Here is a 19924-nt window from a genome sequence, read left to right as displayed (position 1 = left end):
GGCGCAGATAGGCCCCTGTCAGAGACAGGTGCTGGGCTAAATGGACCAGGGCTCTGACCCACTGTGGGATGCTTATGTTCTGAAGACAATGCAAGGGGTAGGGTGGGGACAGAGAGACAATGGACACAACAATAGGATTATGTGGACAACCAGTAGAGACAGGGCTTGGATTTAATACAGGCTTGGTTGGCTCATGGCTGGTTGGCCTCCTACCCCCCTGAGAGAAGCATGGTTGGCTCACAGCTGCTTGCACACCCCTACAGAAACAAGTCTTAAAGAAGGATTTAAAGCCATAGCAACCCTACTGGAAGGAGTGAAGTTGGGGACCTTTACTCCAGAGTATAGCAGTATTTTCGGTTTCAAAGGAAGCTTGAGGATTTTCAGCTAAGAGCCTTCTGGCCACATTAAGAACATGGCATCTTTAATAGTCAATAAGAAAGCAACATTGATTGGAAGACACAGGAATTGCTATGGTGGAACAGACTGATAATCCATTACCAGAAGTTTTGTCTCTGACAGCAGCTGTGCCAAATGCTACAGAGGAAGGTGAGAAAAATAATGTACCTGGTCAATTAAATTAAAATTAAAATTTAATTTAAAAAGGATGAATTCAAACTGGAGCAGGTACAGAGAAGGGCTACTAGGATGATCCGAGGAATGGAAAACTTGTCTTATGAAAGGAGACTTAAGGAGTTTGGCTTGTTTAGCCTAACTAAAAGAAGGTTGAGGGGAGATATGATTGCTCTCTATAAATATATCAGAGGGATAAATACAGGAGAGGGAGAGGAATTATTTATGCTCAGCACCAATGTGGACACAAGAACAAATGGGTATAAACTGGCCACCAGGAAGTTTAGACTTGAAATCAGACGAAGGTTTTTAACCATCAGAGGAGTGAAGTTTTGGAATAGCCTTCCAAGGGAAGCAGTGGGGGCAAAAGATCTATCTGGTTTTAAGATTCTACTCGATAAGTTTATGGAGGAGATGGTATGATGGGATAATGGGATTTTGGTAAGTAATTGATCTTTAAATATTCAGGGTAAATAGGACTAATCCCCTGAGTTGGGATATTAGATGGATGGGATCTGAGTTACCTAGGAAAGAATTTTCTGTAGTATCTGGCTGGTGAATCTTGCCCATATGCTCAGGGTTTAGCCGATTGCCATATTTGGGGTCGGGAAGGAATTTTCCTCCAGGGCAGATTGGAGAGGCCCTGGAGGTTTTTCGCCTTCCTCTGTAGCATGGGGCATGGTTGACTTGAGGGAGGCTTCTCTGCTCCTTGAAGTCTTTAAACCATGATTTAAGGACTTTAATAGCTCAGACATGGGTGAGGTTTTTCATAGGAGTGGGTGGGTGAGATTCTGTGGCCTGCACTGTGCAGGAGGTTGGACTAGATGATCAGAATGGTCCCTTCTGACCTTAGTATCTATGAATCTATGAATTGGGCAAGACTATACCACAGGGAGAGAAATTTCTTCTGGACCCTAGCTGGTGACTAGTTTAGGCCTTGAAGCATGAATATTGACAGGCTTTTGGTGCTAAACAAAGCAGACGTCATGCTCTCTCCGAGGTATCCATGAGTCATCATTAGGGTCCTATTATAGCAGTTGTGAACTAGGTGGTGGATTCTTTGTCAACATAAAAAGGAGAGTCTCTCCAGACTGCACCTATTTCAAATTCCAGTTCATACATAGCATAGCAACTCTTGTGGAGCAGGTTTAAGAAAAGAAACATTAACAAGACAGGGAATTATGATCGGATAACACAATGCCCCGCTTCTATACAAATAATGACACAGCCTCAAGGCATCTATTTTCAAAACCCAACATTGCTCCATTTTAATTACTTTAAATGCATGTTACCCCAAAGGACTGCTGTAGTTTTAATTACTTTGAGGCCATCTTTTGAATATCAGGCCCCTGCACAGGATACTCCGAATCCATGAGCAGCCAAATCAGCTTTTAATTGCCAAAAAAGGAAATGAAACTAAGCTAAGCAACTGAAAGTCCCATTAAGGCCCCTGTGTTTGAAAGGTAGGTCACCAGTGTGAAGTGGATTGATGCAGTCAGGCCATGGGACCCACTTCATTCTAATGGGCTGGGCGTACAGATCTTCTGTTGGATTCGTTCCATGAGAAACCAACTGATCCATGAAAAGGCATGGGCTTTACAAATGCTGTGGTTTAATTAATCTAACTGGCTGAAGGTGTGGTTTGAAAATTCCCGCCAGTCAATAACAGTTGGCTACCCAGCAATCTGACTTACTGGCCCGGGCTCATTACACACCTCGCGGGCTAAATGTGTTTTCTGCTTCTCATTGTGGTTCACAGATGGCTAGTAACGATGAACCAAAATGTTGCAGCTAAACACTCACACTTTGGGTGTATTCGAAATCTGGTATCAGAGCCTGAGCGCAATTTTCATATGACCTTTATCCTCATAACAGAATGAAGGGAAAAAATGGGTGCAAACAGCTCTGAATTTTGGAGCACCCATAAAGTTTTGCAGTTTGAGCCCATCGCTAACCAGTAAACTTGCATCGGTATTATTTATTGTTTTGAAGAACAGCTACTGGCTGCTCTGTATCTTGCTCTGAAATGGATGGTGCTATCACATCTGAGCACATAAAGCTATAGCAGAGATAGGGGAGGTTGGAAGCAAACAACTGGCAAATCAGGATATGAAATATATGGACTGTGTCATTTGTTGATAGGAAGATATTAACATGATAGTCAGATATCCAGTGAATTATTTCATTAGCTTATTTACTGAAAAGAAAAATTAACATTCTGGGCAAGGTGACTCCTAAAAATGTGTCATGAGATAGGGACTAATTCTCCTCTCACTAACACCTGTGTAAATCAGGAGCAACTCCATTGATGTCTATAAAGTTGCTCAGGTGTAAATGAGGTGAGAATCAGTATTTTGAGCTAGATTCTGGCCTCAGGCCTAAACCCAGACTAGCATCATACATTTTAAGGCCAGAATGGGCCATTATGATTTTGTCTCCTGCAACACACAGGTCCAGAGAATGTCACCTGGTCACCCCCACATCCAGACCGATACCCTCTACTTCAACCACAAGTTATCTTTTAGGCAGAGATCCGCCCTTGCCATGGAGGTTTTTCTATACGACTTCAATACAGTTTCTCCAGTTTGATACCAGTGGAACTGAGATCAAAATATAGAATGGTATTATTCCATTCCAATGTACCGCCTAGGACATGGTCTTCTAGCACAGACACAAGTGCAGCAACTTCATAAGCCCTCATCAGTTAAAAATATATGAAGAAAAATAAAATAAACCTAAGAAAAAGGTGAGAGGGCTTGTGGATCTGACACTGAAATGTGCACAGAAAATCAGCGGTCAATATTTCAAATCTTGCTACTCACACTACACATACAAAGTATTTTCTTGTGCATGCAGGTGAGATATTTGTGCATACAAACACACATTTTGCATTCACAATAGTTGTGTGCACCCGAGGGAGGCAATTTGTGAAAATCTGGCCACAGGTCTTTTAGCAAGGAGAAATTCTTTGTGCAGTAGGGATCTCTTGAACGGATGGTAGATTAGAGGCACAAAATCAGCAGGTGGACAGCTCATGAGAAAGCCCATAAATCACAAGTTAGCAAAATGAGGATGCTCGCTTACACAGTTTGCCAGTCCGATTTTGTTCCCAGCACAGCGGCTGAAATCACTCTCGCTCTTTGGAACGCCCTGAGAATTAATTTGTTTGCTTCCAATTCAGGGCATCTTTTGGAAACCCGATTACATTTTATTCTCTCCCTTTTTGAAATGAGTTTTAATGCTTGTGAAAGGTGCCAGATTCACAGCCCTTGAGGCTGGTGCTTAGCTAAGGAGAGGACAAACAGTACAGAATGGGCTGCAGCCAACATTTCTCATCCATGTGTCTCAACTTTGAGCTGGAAGGACCGGCTGCAGGCATGAGATGGCAAGTAGCCTCCATGCTGACTTAACTCCTTGGCAATGCAACACACCAGTACCAGTTCAGAGGGGCACGGGGGATTTTTTTATTGTAGGAGATAGGAACAAGACTGAGACTATCTTCCCAACCTCCAATCATTAATACAAGCCTAGCTGGCAATCATTTCACACTAGGGCTGAAACCTCGATTGATCACCTAGATGCAAAATGCTCCCTCCCCAACAGGCTCCAACCAGTCCTTCCTTGCTTGTTCAAGTGACTTTTCCTCCAGTTGCTCTCTCAGTCTCTGAGCTCCTAGATGAACAATGGCCTGATGCTTCTGCCTCTGTCCCTTCAATAGCAGGGCTAAATAAACCTGACAACATACTTACGCACACAGACAGGAGTTTTTCCAGACCAGTGGTGGTCCTGCTGGCAGATCCTCACCGACATCCCAATGAGGCGAAAGCCAGGGTTGCACTGGTACACCACGCTGCCTCGGTAATTGTAGTTCTCTCCATTGATCTGCCCATTGACGATGGGATTGGGTATGCCGCAGTGTCCGGCTGGATGGGACACACAAGGGAATCCTTTCAGAACTGTGTGCATGCATGGGCTGGTGGCAACAAAGCAAAGGACTTGCCATTTCTGGATATGGGGCCTGATCCAAGGCCTATGGGGCCAATTGGTGTCTTTCCACTGACAGGAATGTGCTTTGGGGTCAGGCCCGGGGGCATTTCCTAAGAGGGTGAAGGGGCCTAGTAAATAAAATAGCAACAAATAAAAATAATGCATCAGTTTTATAAACCACTTTCATCTTCACAATCCAAAGTTTGTTACACTCATCGATCAGCTGAGCCTCAAATCCCATTTAAATGTGCTTAAACCCCTTTGAATTCAGTGGGAGTGAGATTTAAGCACATACATAAATTCTTGAATGGGGTTCTGGTCTCTCATTCCTTTGTGAAACATAATTCATCACTTTACACAGATATCACTCCAGCACCTACCCAAACATTTCACTTCAGTTCCACTCCAAAGCCCATTAGCCATGCATTCCCGCACACGCGACCCCACCAGGGTATAGCCAGTATTGCAGGAGAAGATGGCCGTCGCGCCATAGATGGTTAAAGTCCCAATCCTGTTCCCACTGGGAGGCGTTGGCAGGTCTCCACAGGAGATAACTGAAAGAAATCCCAAAGTATGCAGTAAGGAAGAGCAGCTGGGGGAATGCTTTGGAATGCAATGTAGTCTGTGGAACTAATTGTCACAAATTATTACTAAGGCCAAGAATTTATCAGGATTAGAAAAAGAGGATTAGATGTTTACGTGGCTAATGAGAACATCCACAGTTACATGACACAAGATGAAAACATATGGGGTATAAACCCTCATGCTTCAGGACATAAGCCAAATTCTAACTGATGGGGATCAGGAAGAAACATCCCCTATGGACTGGTATTTCCATAATTGTTCAGTATGGGATTTCTACAGCATCTGGCAATGGTCAAAGTCAGAGACAGCATACTGGACTAGACAGTCTGATGCAGGTTGGCAATCCCTATATTTTTGTATTTCAGATGCCTTTTGGGTAGATATACAGAGGTAGCTGGGTGACATTTAATGGCCTGACATATACAGGAGGTCAGGCTAGATGATCTATTGGTCCCTTTTGGGCTTAAACTCTATGAATCTATGAACGTTCGGGCAACCAGAGTTCTAAAGAAACTATGAAGTTGACATCAGAAGTGTGACCCCAGAGACATCCGTATTTATTCCCTTCAGGTGACTGCCAGATTGCCTTAAAAGTCAAAAGATATATTCCAGGGAAGGTGCCCAAACTTGACACTCCAAACTTCCCCAGTGATTGGGGGGAATGTCTGGATTCAAAGTTTAGTTATCACGAGCTTTAGACTGAGGTCCCGCCCATAAAGTTCAGATCTGACCCTCTTCAAGCTTTCTGTCGGGCCAGTCTCTAATATTTTCAAACTCTCTAATGCTTCCAACTCAACATGAGATTTGAGGATTGAGCTGGGTTCTTTCAGCCTCCTCTCTTGCCACCAAGATTCTGCAATTGGAATTTAGCTGATAATGCTCCCGATGAGGCAGAATGGAAGCTCACTCATTCCCAGAACAGGTTGAGCCCTGAAATGCCAACAAGAGCAAAATCTTGCATCTGACAGTGAAGTCGGCAGCTGCATCTCCAGACACAAAGGTTGAGTAAAAGTGCCATTTTGAAGGTCTAATTTTTCTGTCTCTAGCTGCACTTAAGGAGAGAAAAAGACCTTTCACAAAGGAAAGATCTAAAACACAGCAGTTGCATCAGGATAGACAGGGTGCCTGGAGGAGTCACTTCATTTGCCAAGAGCATTTTGATTTACAGATCTACACAGTTTGCTCTTGTAAACTTGGCATTTTTGTCAGACTGGAAGCTCAAGTATGATTTTAAAGTAGGGGTTTTTTTTTGGTTTTAAATGCAAAGTTCACTATGGCGCTAGTGACAGCTGGCTGGCTGGAATCTGACAGCAAAGGATGGACAATTGCATTTGGGTCCATGTAGAGCTGTTCCAATTAAATTAAGAAGCAGATCAACATGTGGTCCAACCCTTGCTCCTAGCTTCCTTCTACTTGAGGAATTCAGCAGCTCAGCAACTAAGGCAGGGGTAAGGGTAGGGGTCGGTGTGAGTGTGCATGCAAGGAAGGGGGCTTGTGGGCTTGGTGGGGGGGGGGAAACAGATTCCTCTGTAAGATGTTTAACACTGCAGTCTGCCCAGGAATAGGCCACTGAGATTTGCCATCCTTACTTTTACACGTTGGCATAGGGTCACCTATGCTCCACGTCCCATTGGCCTGGCACTTGATGACCCGCTGGCCCGTGTAGTAGTACCCAGGGTCACAGATCAGCATGAGCTGGGCGTCGTACTGGTACTGGGTCTCGTAGGTCAGCCTCCATCGGCCATGCTCCACCATGATGCTGTTGATATCGGGGCAGGTGACGGCTGAACAGCCACCACAACAGTGGGGGAGCAAAGTGTGGGGGGGAAAAAGCAGAAACACGGAAATGAATTAATGATTTCACTTTGGGGCTCCTTCTGCCTCACGGCTTGCAACAGGGTGTGCTGCTCCTTTAAGGAAGGCTTCAGCCCCACCGTTTACAGCCCAGAACCAGGAAATTCTGGGGGACGTAGTTTCTAGGTTTGATTGGAGTTGGTGGCTTGGTAGCAATGGATGCTGGGAAGGGGAGAGGGGATACCTGCTAAGAGAGAGGTCAGGGGAAAGGAAGCTCTTTCACGTCTCTGTCCCCCACTCCCAGCATGCATTGCTGCCAAAGCCTACAACTCCCAGGCATTATTCCTCCCAGAAGTGCCTTGGCGTGGGCGGAAACTGGACAGACACTAGACTGGGCCTGCAGCCTCCCTTAAAGGGCCACCACACCCTCTTTTTACAGGGCTTCTTCTGTCCTTTGCCTGAATATCTGATTTTAACCTCTGAACAGAGCTAATTACAAAACAGCCGGCAATAACCTGTGGAACACAGTGGGGTAATGTTAGGGCTTTGCCACTCAGGGGCTGTCCATAAGTTATGTAAGACATTGGGGTGGGTCCTTAATTTTTCTTGTTTGTTTTGCGGTTACAGAGTGTTACAAGGGGCAGGTGGGTCTTGAAAAAATCATCCCAAAAATGCACTGTGGAGTTCACGAACAGCCCCTAGAGGGCGACATTGTAGCGCTCACACACACGTTCCATCCAGCAGAGAGGAGGGCAGTGATGCATATTTTAGAAGACCAGAAACAAAGCCATAATGTAACGTTCCCTTGGCTGGAGAGCCTTTTAAAACCACCTCGCGGATAAGGTGCCCGGACCCAGCTGGGGCTACTCACCCACACACTGTGGAGGGATGTTGCTGTTACTCCACTGCCCTGTTTGCAGACACTCTGTGGTGGACTCTTCTCCAGCCTGCAGGTGGAATCCCTGATTGCAATGATAGACAGCTCTGGTACCCACAGTGTACTCCTTGCCAAAGACGATTCCGTTCTTTGGGGCTCTGGGCACTCCACAGGAGATAGCTGGGAAGAGGGAAAAATATTGCCCGCTGAGCTGAAATGTTGATAGATGGTTAATTAATAGAACTGGGCCCACTCCAGGTGCCTCCACCGGTGGGGATTTCAAGCCAGATCAAGGATTCATAGCTGGGCCATGATGGACTGAGCTAACCTCCCAGATCCAAACCACTCCTAATTTTGAGATTTCTGAATCCAGACTCAAACTCAGTGCTGTGGCCCATCTCTAATAAACACAAAAGGCCAGATCCTCAGCTGGTGTAAATTGGGGCCGCTCCATTTTTTAAAGTCAATGGCATTACACCCCGACCTACGTTTTATACAGTGCCTATAATACTAAATATATCACAAAGTGCTCCACCATTTAAACAAACAGAGCTGCAAAACTAAATAAGAAAATGACCTTTGTATTTAGATCCTATAGCACCCCGGACCTCAAAATGTATTCCTAGCATTAATTAATTAAACTGTACGACATGCCGGGATTATATAATACAAAAATTGTATGGTTTAGTGTGGCAGAGGCAGGACTAAATTTAGAGTTACAGGCAAGATGGAAATAATGGTTGTCAGATGACGGGTGAAATTAGATGGAGTCAACAAAGTGGAGTGAGGCAGGGAGGCTGTTCAAGGTGACTGGAGCTGCAGAGGAGAAGGCTCTTGCACTGTTATTGCTAAGAAGCTCACTGTAGTAGCCAGAGGGAATGGTTTGGTGGTCAGTTCAGTGTCCAAGAAACAGAGATTCTAATTAACCCTTTCCATTCAAGAACTTGTGGGGCAGGAATCCACACCCTGAGTTAAGACAAGATACCTAGCTTGAAGGGGACACTCTGATTCCACTTCATTTCACCTATCCAAGTCCAGGCAGAAAGGGGCACCCATCCAAATTCTTCCTGATGGGGCCCTGCTTCCCTATGGGTCAGGTTCTTGAAGCATCAGGAAGAGGAAACCAATCCAAACGTAGCTCCAGAACCTCTTGGCTCCCGGGATGAATAGGTCACCACAGACAAATGCATTGTGACTAGCCTCTGTCTCTATTGCTGTGTTTTGTAAAGGGACCTGTTCAGTGCCACAAAAATAACATTTTACACACACAGGACTGCAGAATGGGGGACTCGCTGCTCTATTCAACTGCACCACACCTAATGAGTGGGGGGAAAGCTCCCACTGAAAACCAGAAAGTAGGGATGGGTAGAACATGGCTCCATCCCCATGTACTCTGGGTAACCCAGTTAACCTTGTGATGACCACTTTACTACACTAAGCATAACAGATCGTTAGAGGCGAGGCTGCCCTTGACAACTGGGTGCCGCAGTGTTGAGAACACTTCCTGAACGAGTCTATTCCAACTGATTTCTGAGCACTCCCCCGTGTAAAGCGAGAGGCTGCAGGGATGGTGTCCCTAGTCTCTGTTTGCCAGAAGCTGGGAAGGGGCGACAGGGGATGGATCACTGGATGATTCCCTGTTCGGTTCATTCCTCTGGGGCACCTGGCGTTGGCCACTGTGGGAAGACAGGATACTGGGCTGGATGGACCATTGGTCTGACCCAATATGGCCATTCTTATGCAGTGTGGTGGGCTGGAGTCCAAGGCCCTGAAAGTGTCTGGCTTAATGGGGCAGCAGGGGCAGGGACAGAGAGAGAGAGAGAGAGAGAGCGAGAGAGAGCATGGAGGGTTTAGAAAGGGGGCTGATCCTAGGGGACAGAGGGGAGTGGACGCAGAAGCTTGTCACACAACAAAAGGCAGACTGGAATGGTGTGTGTCCGTGCTCCGAGCTTTGTACAACACACTGCACGTCATGCTGACCTCTTCCCCCGCCCACAGAGCTGGAAAATTGGGCGAGCAGAGGCTGTCTCTCAATCCCCTTTTCTTCATCAGCATTCACAGTGGCTGCAAAAGTGGTCTGGGGCTCGCCTCCAAATATAACAAGTGGGTTCCCGCCCCACTCCTCTCGAGTCCGGGTTAAGACGGCAGCTGGTCCATTTGGATTGATGACTCAGAGCCCGCCCGTCTGGACTGGCATAGGACGGCAAATGGGAATGGAGAGCTTGTGCAATGTTACCCTGCCATTAGAAAGCAGCCAACAGATCCTCACCGCAAAATGCTAGGGAGGTGGAAGAAGATAACAGGCTAGGGAGGTGGAAGAAGAGAACAGGACTTGTAGGAACTGCCGCTTTGGGGTGGACCCTGCACCAAACAATGGCACATGTGGGTATCTCTTTTTAAAAGGGTCTAAAGTTAATGTATTACGGGAGTGACCATCCCTAGAGAAAGAGCTTCCTCTGCTCAGCCATTGCATGGGCACACTCAATGCACCTTACAAAGGAGGGCTTGTAAAATGTAGAAACTGAAGCACAAAGACTTCCCCAAGGTCACCCAGTGGCAGAGCCAGGAATAGAACCCCAGTTCCCTGAATGCCACAGCAAGGCTCTAGCCACTAGATCACAGTTGCCACATTCAAGCTTCACCAGGATGGGTCCCCCTCTAGAGGTGAGAGGAATGTCCAGTCCTCCTCGACTGTGATAAGGGCCCTGCTGTGCTAGGTGCTGTATAAACACACAGAGAGAGACAGCCTTAAAGAGGTTAAAAGCCACGCAGACGAAGCATGTAATGGGAGAGTATTGATCACCATCCTACAGGTGGGGAACTAAAACACAGAGAGGTGATGTGGTTTGTGTAAGGTGCCACCCAAGGGAGTCTGGAAGAGCAAGTCATAGTCCACCACTTCCGCCACACAACCAGCTTTCCTTTTATTCACCCAACAGGCCATGAAAGGTTGCAAAACTCAGAGCCAGTCAGGAGAGTGGCTTTTTGTGATATGGGCCCCATCGGGCATTGAGTGGACAGACCCATCACATTTCATTCTGCATAGACCTGCCATTGGTGGCATGGCTTTCCACCCTTACAGGTGCAAAGCACTTTCATCTCATTACCAGCACCTGACAAGTCTGGAATGCTCCAGTCTGGAAAGCAATTAAGCAGCACCTAACATAAGCTGGTCTCGCTAATACACGTGGGTAATCCAGCAAACATGTATTAGCGGGATCAGGCATATCCCCGGTTGAAATGATAATCGCACGTATGTCACTTCAGCGAGCTAAGGAGCTTGATGAATCTGGCTAGGAGACGGGGTGTCTAGACAAGTTGCCATGCTGAATACCAATTTCATTCAGAGGTGAAAGAAGATGGTGCTAGAAATTCATATCATTCTTAGCCTGTTAGCTGTCATTTGGTAATCACTTTTTTCCACACATTATATCTGATCAAAGCAATTGAAGAGATAACCACCAAGCCAATAGCTTTTCCTCTGGTGTCGAGCTCACCCTGTCTGCCTCTCAGAGTCTAAGAGAAAGAGGAGACAAGGAGATGGTGGTGTTTAGGGACTTTCACTCTCAGAAGTGAAAACACTTAGGGACCAATCCAAAGCCCATTAAAGTCAGTGCAGGTATGTCTACACAGTAAAAAAACAAACAAAAAAACCCCCCACGGAAGTGAGTTTCAGAGCCTGGGTCAACTGACTCGGGCTCGCATTCCAAGACTACCATCAGCAGTGTAGACATTCCCACTTGGGCTGAGCCCAGGCTCCAAGATCAAATCCCCAGGCCGGGTTTCAGGGCCTGGGCTCTCACCCGAGCCCCAACACCTATACTGTTACTGCTATTTTTAGCTGCTGCAGGGTCTTGTTTCTTTGCGATGCAGACCTCCCCTGAAAGTCTTTCTATTGACTTCATTGGGATTTGGATCTGAGCTTTAGTGTGTATGGAACCAGAGAGCAGAGACTGCTCCGTGCTTTCTGCTGGTGCAGGTATCCTTTAGCACCAATGCCATTTGCAAACCAGAGGACCTAGTGGCTGAGGCAAGGTACTGGAACTGAGCAAAACCAACTTCTGCCACAAGCCCCCAGCATGACACAAGGATTATCATCCCCATTTGGGGAAACTAAGGCACTGAGCGCTTAAGGCTGGGCTTTTCAAAGGGGCTGAAGAGAACTGGGTGCCCATTTTCCATTGAAACTCCATGAGACTTGGACACATCATTCCTTAAATTTCCTGTGAATACCTTAAGCTGGGTATCCCACTTCCCCCATCTATAAAACAGGAATAAGTATCCCTCTTTCCACCCACCCTTACTCTTGGGGGGTGAGCACCATTTCCTGCCATGTGGGCGCACAGCACCTGGCACAATGGGGCTCTACGAGCTACTGTAATACACACAATAAATAATACTGGAGAAGTGACACCAAAGCAACTAGCAACATGGACATAATATTGGAGAGGGGGTAATGACAAGAGAAGAAGCACTAGAACAAAGGGGCCAGACTTGTCTCTCTGTTATGCTAATTTTACCATGGGGTAACCCCACTGCAGTGATACCATGCGACCCAGAGAAGTATTAGTCCCATGCTATTTATGGGCTTCTAGCACTCCAGCCAGTTATTTCTTCTTGTTATGCTGGTTTCTTTGTGTCTCTGTAGCTGCCTGTCTGATTTTGTTTGGACACCTGCCATTGCATAAACCTTATGTTGACACAGAGGGTAGTCAGCAATAATCCGGGCCATTCAGGCCAGATGTAGTTAAATAAAAAGTTCATTACGCTACTAATCCTCTCTGTTCCCCACAAAACCCTCTTCACCTGCAGATGGCCAGGCTGAAATGTGAACAGTCCATCACAGATGGCGGGTTGGGCCTTCGGATATTCTGCTTGCTGCACCACATGGGCTCTGGCGCCCTGCGCTTTGCAGTGGAAGGATGTCCCTATTTGCAAATTTGGTATCCTTGAACAGAATGTGGGATTATTTAGTCTTTATTTACAGACCCAGCGTGGAGCAGAGAGGCTTGGTTTTTGGGATTGCAATAAACTTGCCATCTGCTCCAGCAGTGCATTACCCAGGTTGAAATGCAAGTGCTGCAATCCAGGAGAGTCAGAGAAGAGGACGAAATATTGGAACTCTTCCCAGGGAAAGCAAAGTCAACATTTATCTTTGAGGGACCGATTCAGAGCCTAGCTCTCAGGATGGGGAGGGAGGCACTGCCGGGGAGGGAGCGGAAAGGTATGAGAGCGGTGGTTACAGGAAAAAGTGTGCTAGGGAAGGACACAGGCTCTGATGGCAAACATGAAGGTGTGACTGCAAAAACAAGGCAGCTTAAAAACAGACAGCAGAGGTAGAAAAGATGCATTAGATCATCTTGTATTGTCCCCTCTGTGCCAGTGCAGGATTTTTCCCTGCAGAATGTTCTGTACTAGTTCCATAAATGTCAGCCAGGAAAGAACAGGCAATGAAGATTACTTGGAGAGGATGGGGAAAGGAATGGAGGATTCTGAGCTGGCAGAAGGGGGCTATGGGAAATGTCATTGTTAACTAAACCATGTATTTATGGGGACCCCAGTTCCCATCCTCCCGATATGGCTGACTGTATGAGCAATTTATTCCATGTTGTGGGACGAGTTCCCAAATCCCTGCTGTGTGATGCTAGCTACTGGAAAAGAGAGATGCTGAGGACAGCCAAAAACAAAAGGTTGCCAGTTGGCTGAAAGAGAGCAACAAAAAATACGCGCTAGAGTTTATGTAGTTGTACTGGGCCACATAGACAAGCCAGCAACTGATCTCATCTCATCAAGGCCAGATGGGGGAGCTGCTATCACTGTGAATTACAGTGATAAGTAGCACTTAGCTAGTGCTACTTATCCAGAACTACAGAGCTCAAAGATTTTGATAATGGTGGGGAAATATGATTTGTATTTTAAAAATAGGGGACAAACTACGGCACAGAGCGGGGAAGTGACTTGCCAACAGTCGTACAGAGAGACAAGGAGAGAACCAAGGAGTCCTGACTCCCAGTCCTGTACTTCACCCACTAGTCCCAAAGGATGAGCTTTCCCCCAACTTCACCTATCTAATATTTGTAAAGATACCGGGCCATACGCATTCCTGATGAAACTCTACGGAGTTGGTAGAGTCACACCGGGGAGGACTTTCGCCTGCTGTGCATTGATAAAAGAAGTAATTCAAATGAAGGCCAGATTGTTCACCCCATCATTGCTGGGTCTCCCTGCACACTCCTGCTGCTTTACCATGAGTGTTTCACTGGAACATGCCAGGTGGCTACAGGACAGGGTGCATGGCTGAGTCACACCCAGTAAATCAATCCACAGGCACATGCAATTGTTATTGGTGAAGCAGCTCCCAAGCGAAACTCTGCTTGCAGGCAGCACTTGACTTTCCAGAGAGGCCCCCACTGCTTTAGAAACAGCTGTAGGCCTGGAATGACTCTGGAAGGAGCAGGCTTCATGCAGGGTCTGAGCTGCCAAGCTCTCAATAACACCACAGGGGTTTTCTGGCTTCCAGGCCTTGTAGCTGTAACTAATGGACCACACAACACAGAGTCAGGTTCAGTGCAATCACCAAGGGAGGCCGAATGGGATTCGGGCCCCCCATCCCACTTTTATTGTCTTGTTGATGTCCACCTCGGTGCAGCTGCAGGACATGTCCCGCACAACCCAAGAACCAACACACTCTCTCCGTATCAGTAAAATCTCCCTGATACTTTAAAATTCCCCCCGTCTTGCAGGAAGGGAGGAGTAGATCCTCAAAGGTATTTAGGCACCTAACTCCCATTCAAACCAATGGGAGTTAGGCTCCTAAATACTTTTCAGGATCTAGACTGGAGGGTGGTTTTGTTTTGTTTAATAGGAATGCGATCCCCAATGTAAATCGCCTTTTAGGACAGGTAGCATCTCAAGTGGCCAATCTAGTAAATGCTCAGCAGCGTTACTATCCTCTGACGCAGCAACAAGGATGGTGGGGCTTTCGTTGAGAAAGATTTCAACAAGTAATTCCTACTTTCTCAGGTACCAGACAGAAATTCTTCACACATGGTTTAATGTCTCATTCCATCGGGATTCATGAACTATAGTTGCTATGACAGCCTGCTGCTAATATAACTGTGTCGTACGCTCTAATTCAGCTGATCTATTCAACAAACCGGCTTTTAGCCCAGTTGGTATTTTAGACTGGGGTTATTCACTTGTTTGCCCCAGCCCCATCCCTTATCCGCCTCTCGTTAACAGCACTGCTTTCCATGGCATGGATTGCTGTACCCCACTCGCTCTTCTGTTAGTACAAACTCTAAAAAGGAACTCAGAGCAACCAAACACAGAGCAGCCCTTGCAATTGGAGAGGGTGGGTCCCAGTGCAATTCCTAGCAGTCTGGAGTGTCCTGCCCTCTGCAGTTGGTTGAAAAAGAAAGAAAGAAGTTAGCAACATTTTTGCGAATTTTACTCCCAAGTTTTTTGTGTCGAAATTTCAATCAAACAACATCACCCCCGAAATGCTATTTATTGAAAAATGGTTAAAAATAGAATTTAATTTAATAGAATGCAAAATTTCCCCTATCCTCCCCACGCAGCAACAGTTTCCGTCAGAGTTTTGCATTTTGAAAGATGTAGCCGTCTGGGTTTTTTTCCCAAGTCCTCAGAGAAGCTAAGGTGTGAATGGACAGGATTTACAAAAGAGCCTAATACCCAGGTTTTTAATGGGCATTAGTCACCTAAATACCTTTAAAAATCTGGCCCAAAGTAATTTAGGAGCACAAGTGTACCTTACCCTCCTAAACACTTAAGCATCTCTTGAAAATCTCACCCTGAACTATCTTGCTACTCCGTGGGGTGAGGGATAACGCTAGTATGAGAACATCTTACCTACATGGTACCTGTTCCTTGGCTAGTTTCCTGAGCCATCAATACAATGTTGATTCCCCAGCATTACATTCACTTGGATTCTTGGAACATTACAGGAAGAAACATTCGGAGCTATTGGAAAACCCGTCAGGATAAAGAGGAGTGTTTTATCAACAGAGAAATGCAGGGATGATTGTTGGACTGAAAACAGGTACAAATACCAAAAGCAGTGAGCAGGGAGGAGAGAGCTGGGCTTAAAAAAAAAAAGGATGGAACATGGTGGATGCAGCAGGTGATGTTCCGGCGGGAGTTTTCCCTCTGATGCATGTGCAAAGCGCCGTGTGCTTGAGACACATGATCAATAAGAGAGAAATTCACAAAGGACCATTATGTGTCCAGCTCCTACTGAAAGCCAGTTGGAGCTGGGCACCTATCTGTCAGTTGTGCCTTGAGAAATCTCCCCCTTAGCAAACAATTATTAGCCTAGGCTGGGGTTTTTAGATGTGCCTAAGGGAGTTAGGAAGCACAATCCTGTCACTGAAGCCACAATCCCATTGCAGGTCAAGGAGACCCATGCTCCTTAGGTGCTTCTGAAAACCTCGCCCCAACCCCTAAAGCCCTCGCTCCAGGCTGGGCTGTACCATGACCCAGTTCCTCCACAATGGTACACATTGTGGTGCAGGCTTTGAACCCTGCCCCCTCTTCCCTAAGGCTTCAGAGCCTAAGCTCCAGCCGAAGCCGTAACATCTACCCCACCTCCTGGACCCTTGCTCGCACTGAGTGAACATTTCCCGCTGCCCCTACCTGCAGCCAGAGGCACCCAGCGAGCAGGGGAAAAAGGGCCGCAGCAGTGCAATTCTACCAAGCCCAAGCCCCCAGGCAAGCCAGCGCTTCATCCAAGCTCAGACTTAGGAAGAGCTCAGGGGATTGGGTGTCCCCTTAGTACAAAGCCACCAAATGAGGGTAAATCCATCCTCATCATCGTATCCATTCATTATACTCCACACCTGAACATAGCCATTATATGAACAACATATCCCCATATCTCAATGTCTGTAATTTGACCCATTAAATTTTTACCCCCCAATCGGGGAGATTGCAGATTATGTATTCCTTACGCCATCCGTTCCTAAACTGAATTTCACACCCCTTGATAATCTCTACCTTATTCCCTGATAACCAGAAACTTCTATGTTTAAAACTCTGTACCATTTTCTTTTTACTTCAACATCATCTTAATAAAATAATTCATTTGCCTTCTCCCCACCTTGGCACAGAGGAACCGCTTCGCTCCAGTGGTAGTAGCCTTGAGGGTGCCTTGTGCATATGGTACTGCTGTGGCCAATGAGACGGTAGCCCGCGTCGCAGCTGAAACGGATCTCACTGCCTGGCTGCAGCCCGGTATGGCTGAGAATCGAGCCGTGGAAAGGGGGCAGAGGGAGGCTGCAGTAAGGAGCTGGAAAAGGAGGAAAATATGTCACACACACACACACACACACACACACACACACTCACACACGGACATATCCTGGAACAAAAGAGGTGCCATGTCGAGACAAATTCTCCTCCCTGTGCTTAGGTGTTAGACAGGGTTTGCTTTGGTTTAAGAGCTTACAAGGAAAGAGACGGGTTGCAAAAAAATATAAAGCCAAAGGGGGAAATGTTACAATGGCACATAATCAGGAATGGGCATTATTAACAGCAATGCAAAGAACCTGTCTGCTCTGTGAGTGATTTCCAGCCATATTTAGGGCAAGACTGTACTGCTCCAGCAGCAGATCAGGGAGGGAACTGTGACTCAGAGACACACTTCCATCCCTGCTCAAAGGGGAAAGTAACGTGCTACACTGGTCTATGCCAGATGACTTCCCCTCTTTGCACCAGCTCAGCACCGCTGGCTGGCATGTTGGGGGAATGGAGTCAAGGCTCTGCCCACCTGCATGGGAGAAGGAGCAGCTGCTCACAGAGATGGCCCTTACAGCACCGTGAGATGCAGCACTGGAGTAAGGGCAGCTCACAGTCTTGCCCTCAGTAATTAAGGGCCTGACCCTGAGAGGTTCTGAGTGCTCCCAACTCCCACTGGATCCAATGAGTGTTGTGGGTGCTCAGCACTGCTCAGGATGGGGTCTTGAGAGAGCTGTGCACAAGGGGTGGGGGTATTCTTGAACACCGAAAGCATCTGAACACGGCTGATTTCAGGTTCTGTTCCAAGCCGGCAGGCTTGGTCTGACAGTCACATGCCCTTTGAGCGAACTGGGGCCGGAGCCGGAGCCATTGTTACAAAGCACCACAGCATTGCAGAGTAAGCACTGAAAACGCTGCAGGTGACAATCCAGATGCTGCAGTGCTTTTCGGAGATTCCAAGGCCAGAAGGGACCACCATAATCATCTAGTCTGACCTGCGGTATAACACAGCCCGGAGACCTGCCCCCAAACCGTTCCCAGCACAGACCTTTTAGAAAAACATCCAATCTTGATTTAACAATTGTCAGAGATGAAGAATCTACCACAACCCTTAGTAGATTGCGCCAACAATTAATTACTCTCATGGTTAAAAATGTGTGCGCTATTTCCAGTCTGAATGTATCTAGCGTCAACTTCCAGCTATTGGATCATGTTATACCTTTCTCTGCTAAATATTTGTACCCCATGTAGGTACTATGACATCACTGCTTACCCTTCCATTGTTAAGCTAAACAGATTGAGCTCCTTGAGTCTATCATTAGAAGGCATGTTTTCTAATTCTTAATCATTCTCCTGGCTCTTCTCTGATCCCTCTCCAGTTTAATCAACATCCTTCCTGAACTGTGGACACCAGAACTGGACACAGGATTCCAGCAGTAGTCACACCAGTTCCAAATACAGAGGTAAAATAACATCTCTAGTCCTACTCGAGATTCCCCTGATTATGCATCCCAGGATCATATTAGCCCTCCTGTCATTGGGTCACAGTGGGAGTTCATGTTTATCTGATTACCCACCACTACCCCCAAATCTTTTTTACAATCACTGCTTCCCAGGGTAGAGTCCCCCACATCCTGTAAATCAGGTTGGGGCTATCATTCAAATACGTTTTCTTGTATGGGAAGCTGGGCAAAACTCTCAATTTTGCAAGTCTTTTGGAGACAAAATCAGGTGAAACTCAGTGAGCTCGAATGAGTTTTGCTTTGGGTTTTTATGTTCTCAGTGGAGGTCCAGGTTAGAAATCAAAAAGGAAATGTTCACAAGCCCACCCCTAGAGGAGCAAAACCACCAAGATTTACCCAGCTCTGGAAATTAGGAGTAACGTCTAGTAATTAAATATTAATTGATTCATTTACTGAGTAATGGCATTTATTTATGACATTCACTCAGGGTCACATTCTAGTTTTATGGCTTTCATTAAGTAATTGAAATTTGCTAGCTTCCAAAAGATGTTAATTAATTTTGAGGAATTCTTAGTAAACGGTCAGTATCCAGTAATTGGTTTATGTTGGATGAGACATTAACACTAACCCTGTTCCCTCTGACAGCAATGGCAAAACACCCCGTGGCTGGAATGAGAGTAGGATTTTAGTCCCAGTATTTCCCTTTGGGTGCTGTAATACAAGAAGTCACTCCTGAGTCACTTCTCATGCACCAAACAGATTCTCACACAAGTTCCAAGTGCTGTGTTTCTGATGCTACACACCAGACAGCTCTGAGCAGCCACAGGGCCTCCTCAATATTAGGATCCAATAACACACCATCAAAGTGATCTTGAAATGAATCAAAGCTAGGGAAATGCTGTTTTAAGGACTTAGCAGTTGAAGCAGCTGTCCAATCAGGGATTCAGATCCACAAAACAGGTGGTACCTCCTTAGGATAAAATTCCCCCACCCCGATGCCAAGAGTCTGCAAAAAGCCTATACTGTACGTTGGACTTCAGTGGGACTCAGCTCTACACCTGGTCGAATTTTGTCTATGGACAGCTGTGTGGAACTAGTTTCGGATCACTGAGATCATGCAACAATTTTCTGGTTTCGGTTCCCCAGGAAGGGTTCCCCGGAGTTTTTGCTCCCAACACCCCGCAGCCCCCCAAAAATAACTAAAGGTTTGATGCCCAGATATCACAGGGATGGGGCATCAGAAATACAAAATGCAGGGTGAACCACAGGCAAAAGCTGCACGGTTCCTTTGGAAACCCCAAACTGACCCAGTTTCCCAAACATCAGTGACCGGTGCAGTGAACTGAAAACTAGGCAAGCTTTGGGCTGCTCTAGAACGCTCTGTACAACTCCA

At 46.4% G+C, this 19924-nt stretch overlaps 1 protein-coding gene across 2 annotated transcripts in view; it reads right to left on the bottom strand.

Annotated features, from left to right (window-relative positions):
- The window catches only part of CSMD2 (CUB and Sushi multiple domains 2), a 567571-nt gene that overhangs the window by 51757 nt on the left and 495890 nt on the right, over positions 1-19924 (bottom strand). For both annotated transcript variants that reach the window (XM_038377510.2, XM_038377512.2), the window contains 5 exons: positions 16932-17120; positions 7808-7993; positions 6732-6926; positions 4938-5111; positions 4320-4493 (listed from right to left, as the gene is read on the bottom strand). In XM_038377510.2, the coding sequence (XP_038233438.1) occupies positions 4320-4493; positions 4938-5111; positions 6732-6926; positions 7808-7993; positions 16932-17120 (918 nt within the window). The remainder of the gene's footprint in view (positions 1-4319; positions 4494-4937; positions 5112-6731; positions 6927-7807; positions 7994-16931; positions 17121-19924) is intronic.

The sequence above is a fragment of the Dermochelys coriacea genome, chromosome 19 (genome assembly GCF_009764565.3).
Source record: "Dermochelys coriacea isolate rDerCor1 chromosome 19, rDerCor1.pri.v4, whole genome shotgun sequence".
In the NCBI taxonomy this organism is placed as follows: Eukaryota; Metazoa; Chordata; order Testudines; family Dermochelyidae; genus Dermochelys; species Dermochelys coriacea.
This window is presented reverse-complemented; position numbering and strand designations above follow the sequence as displayed.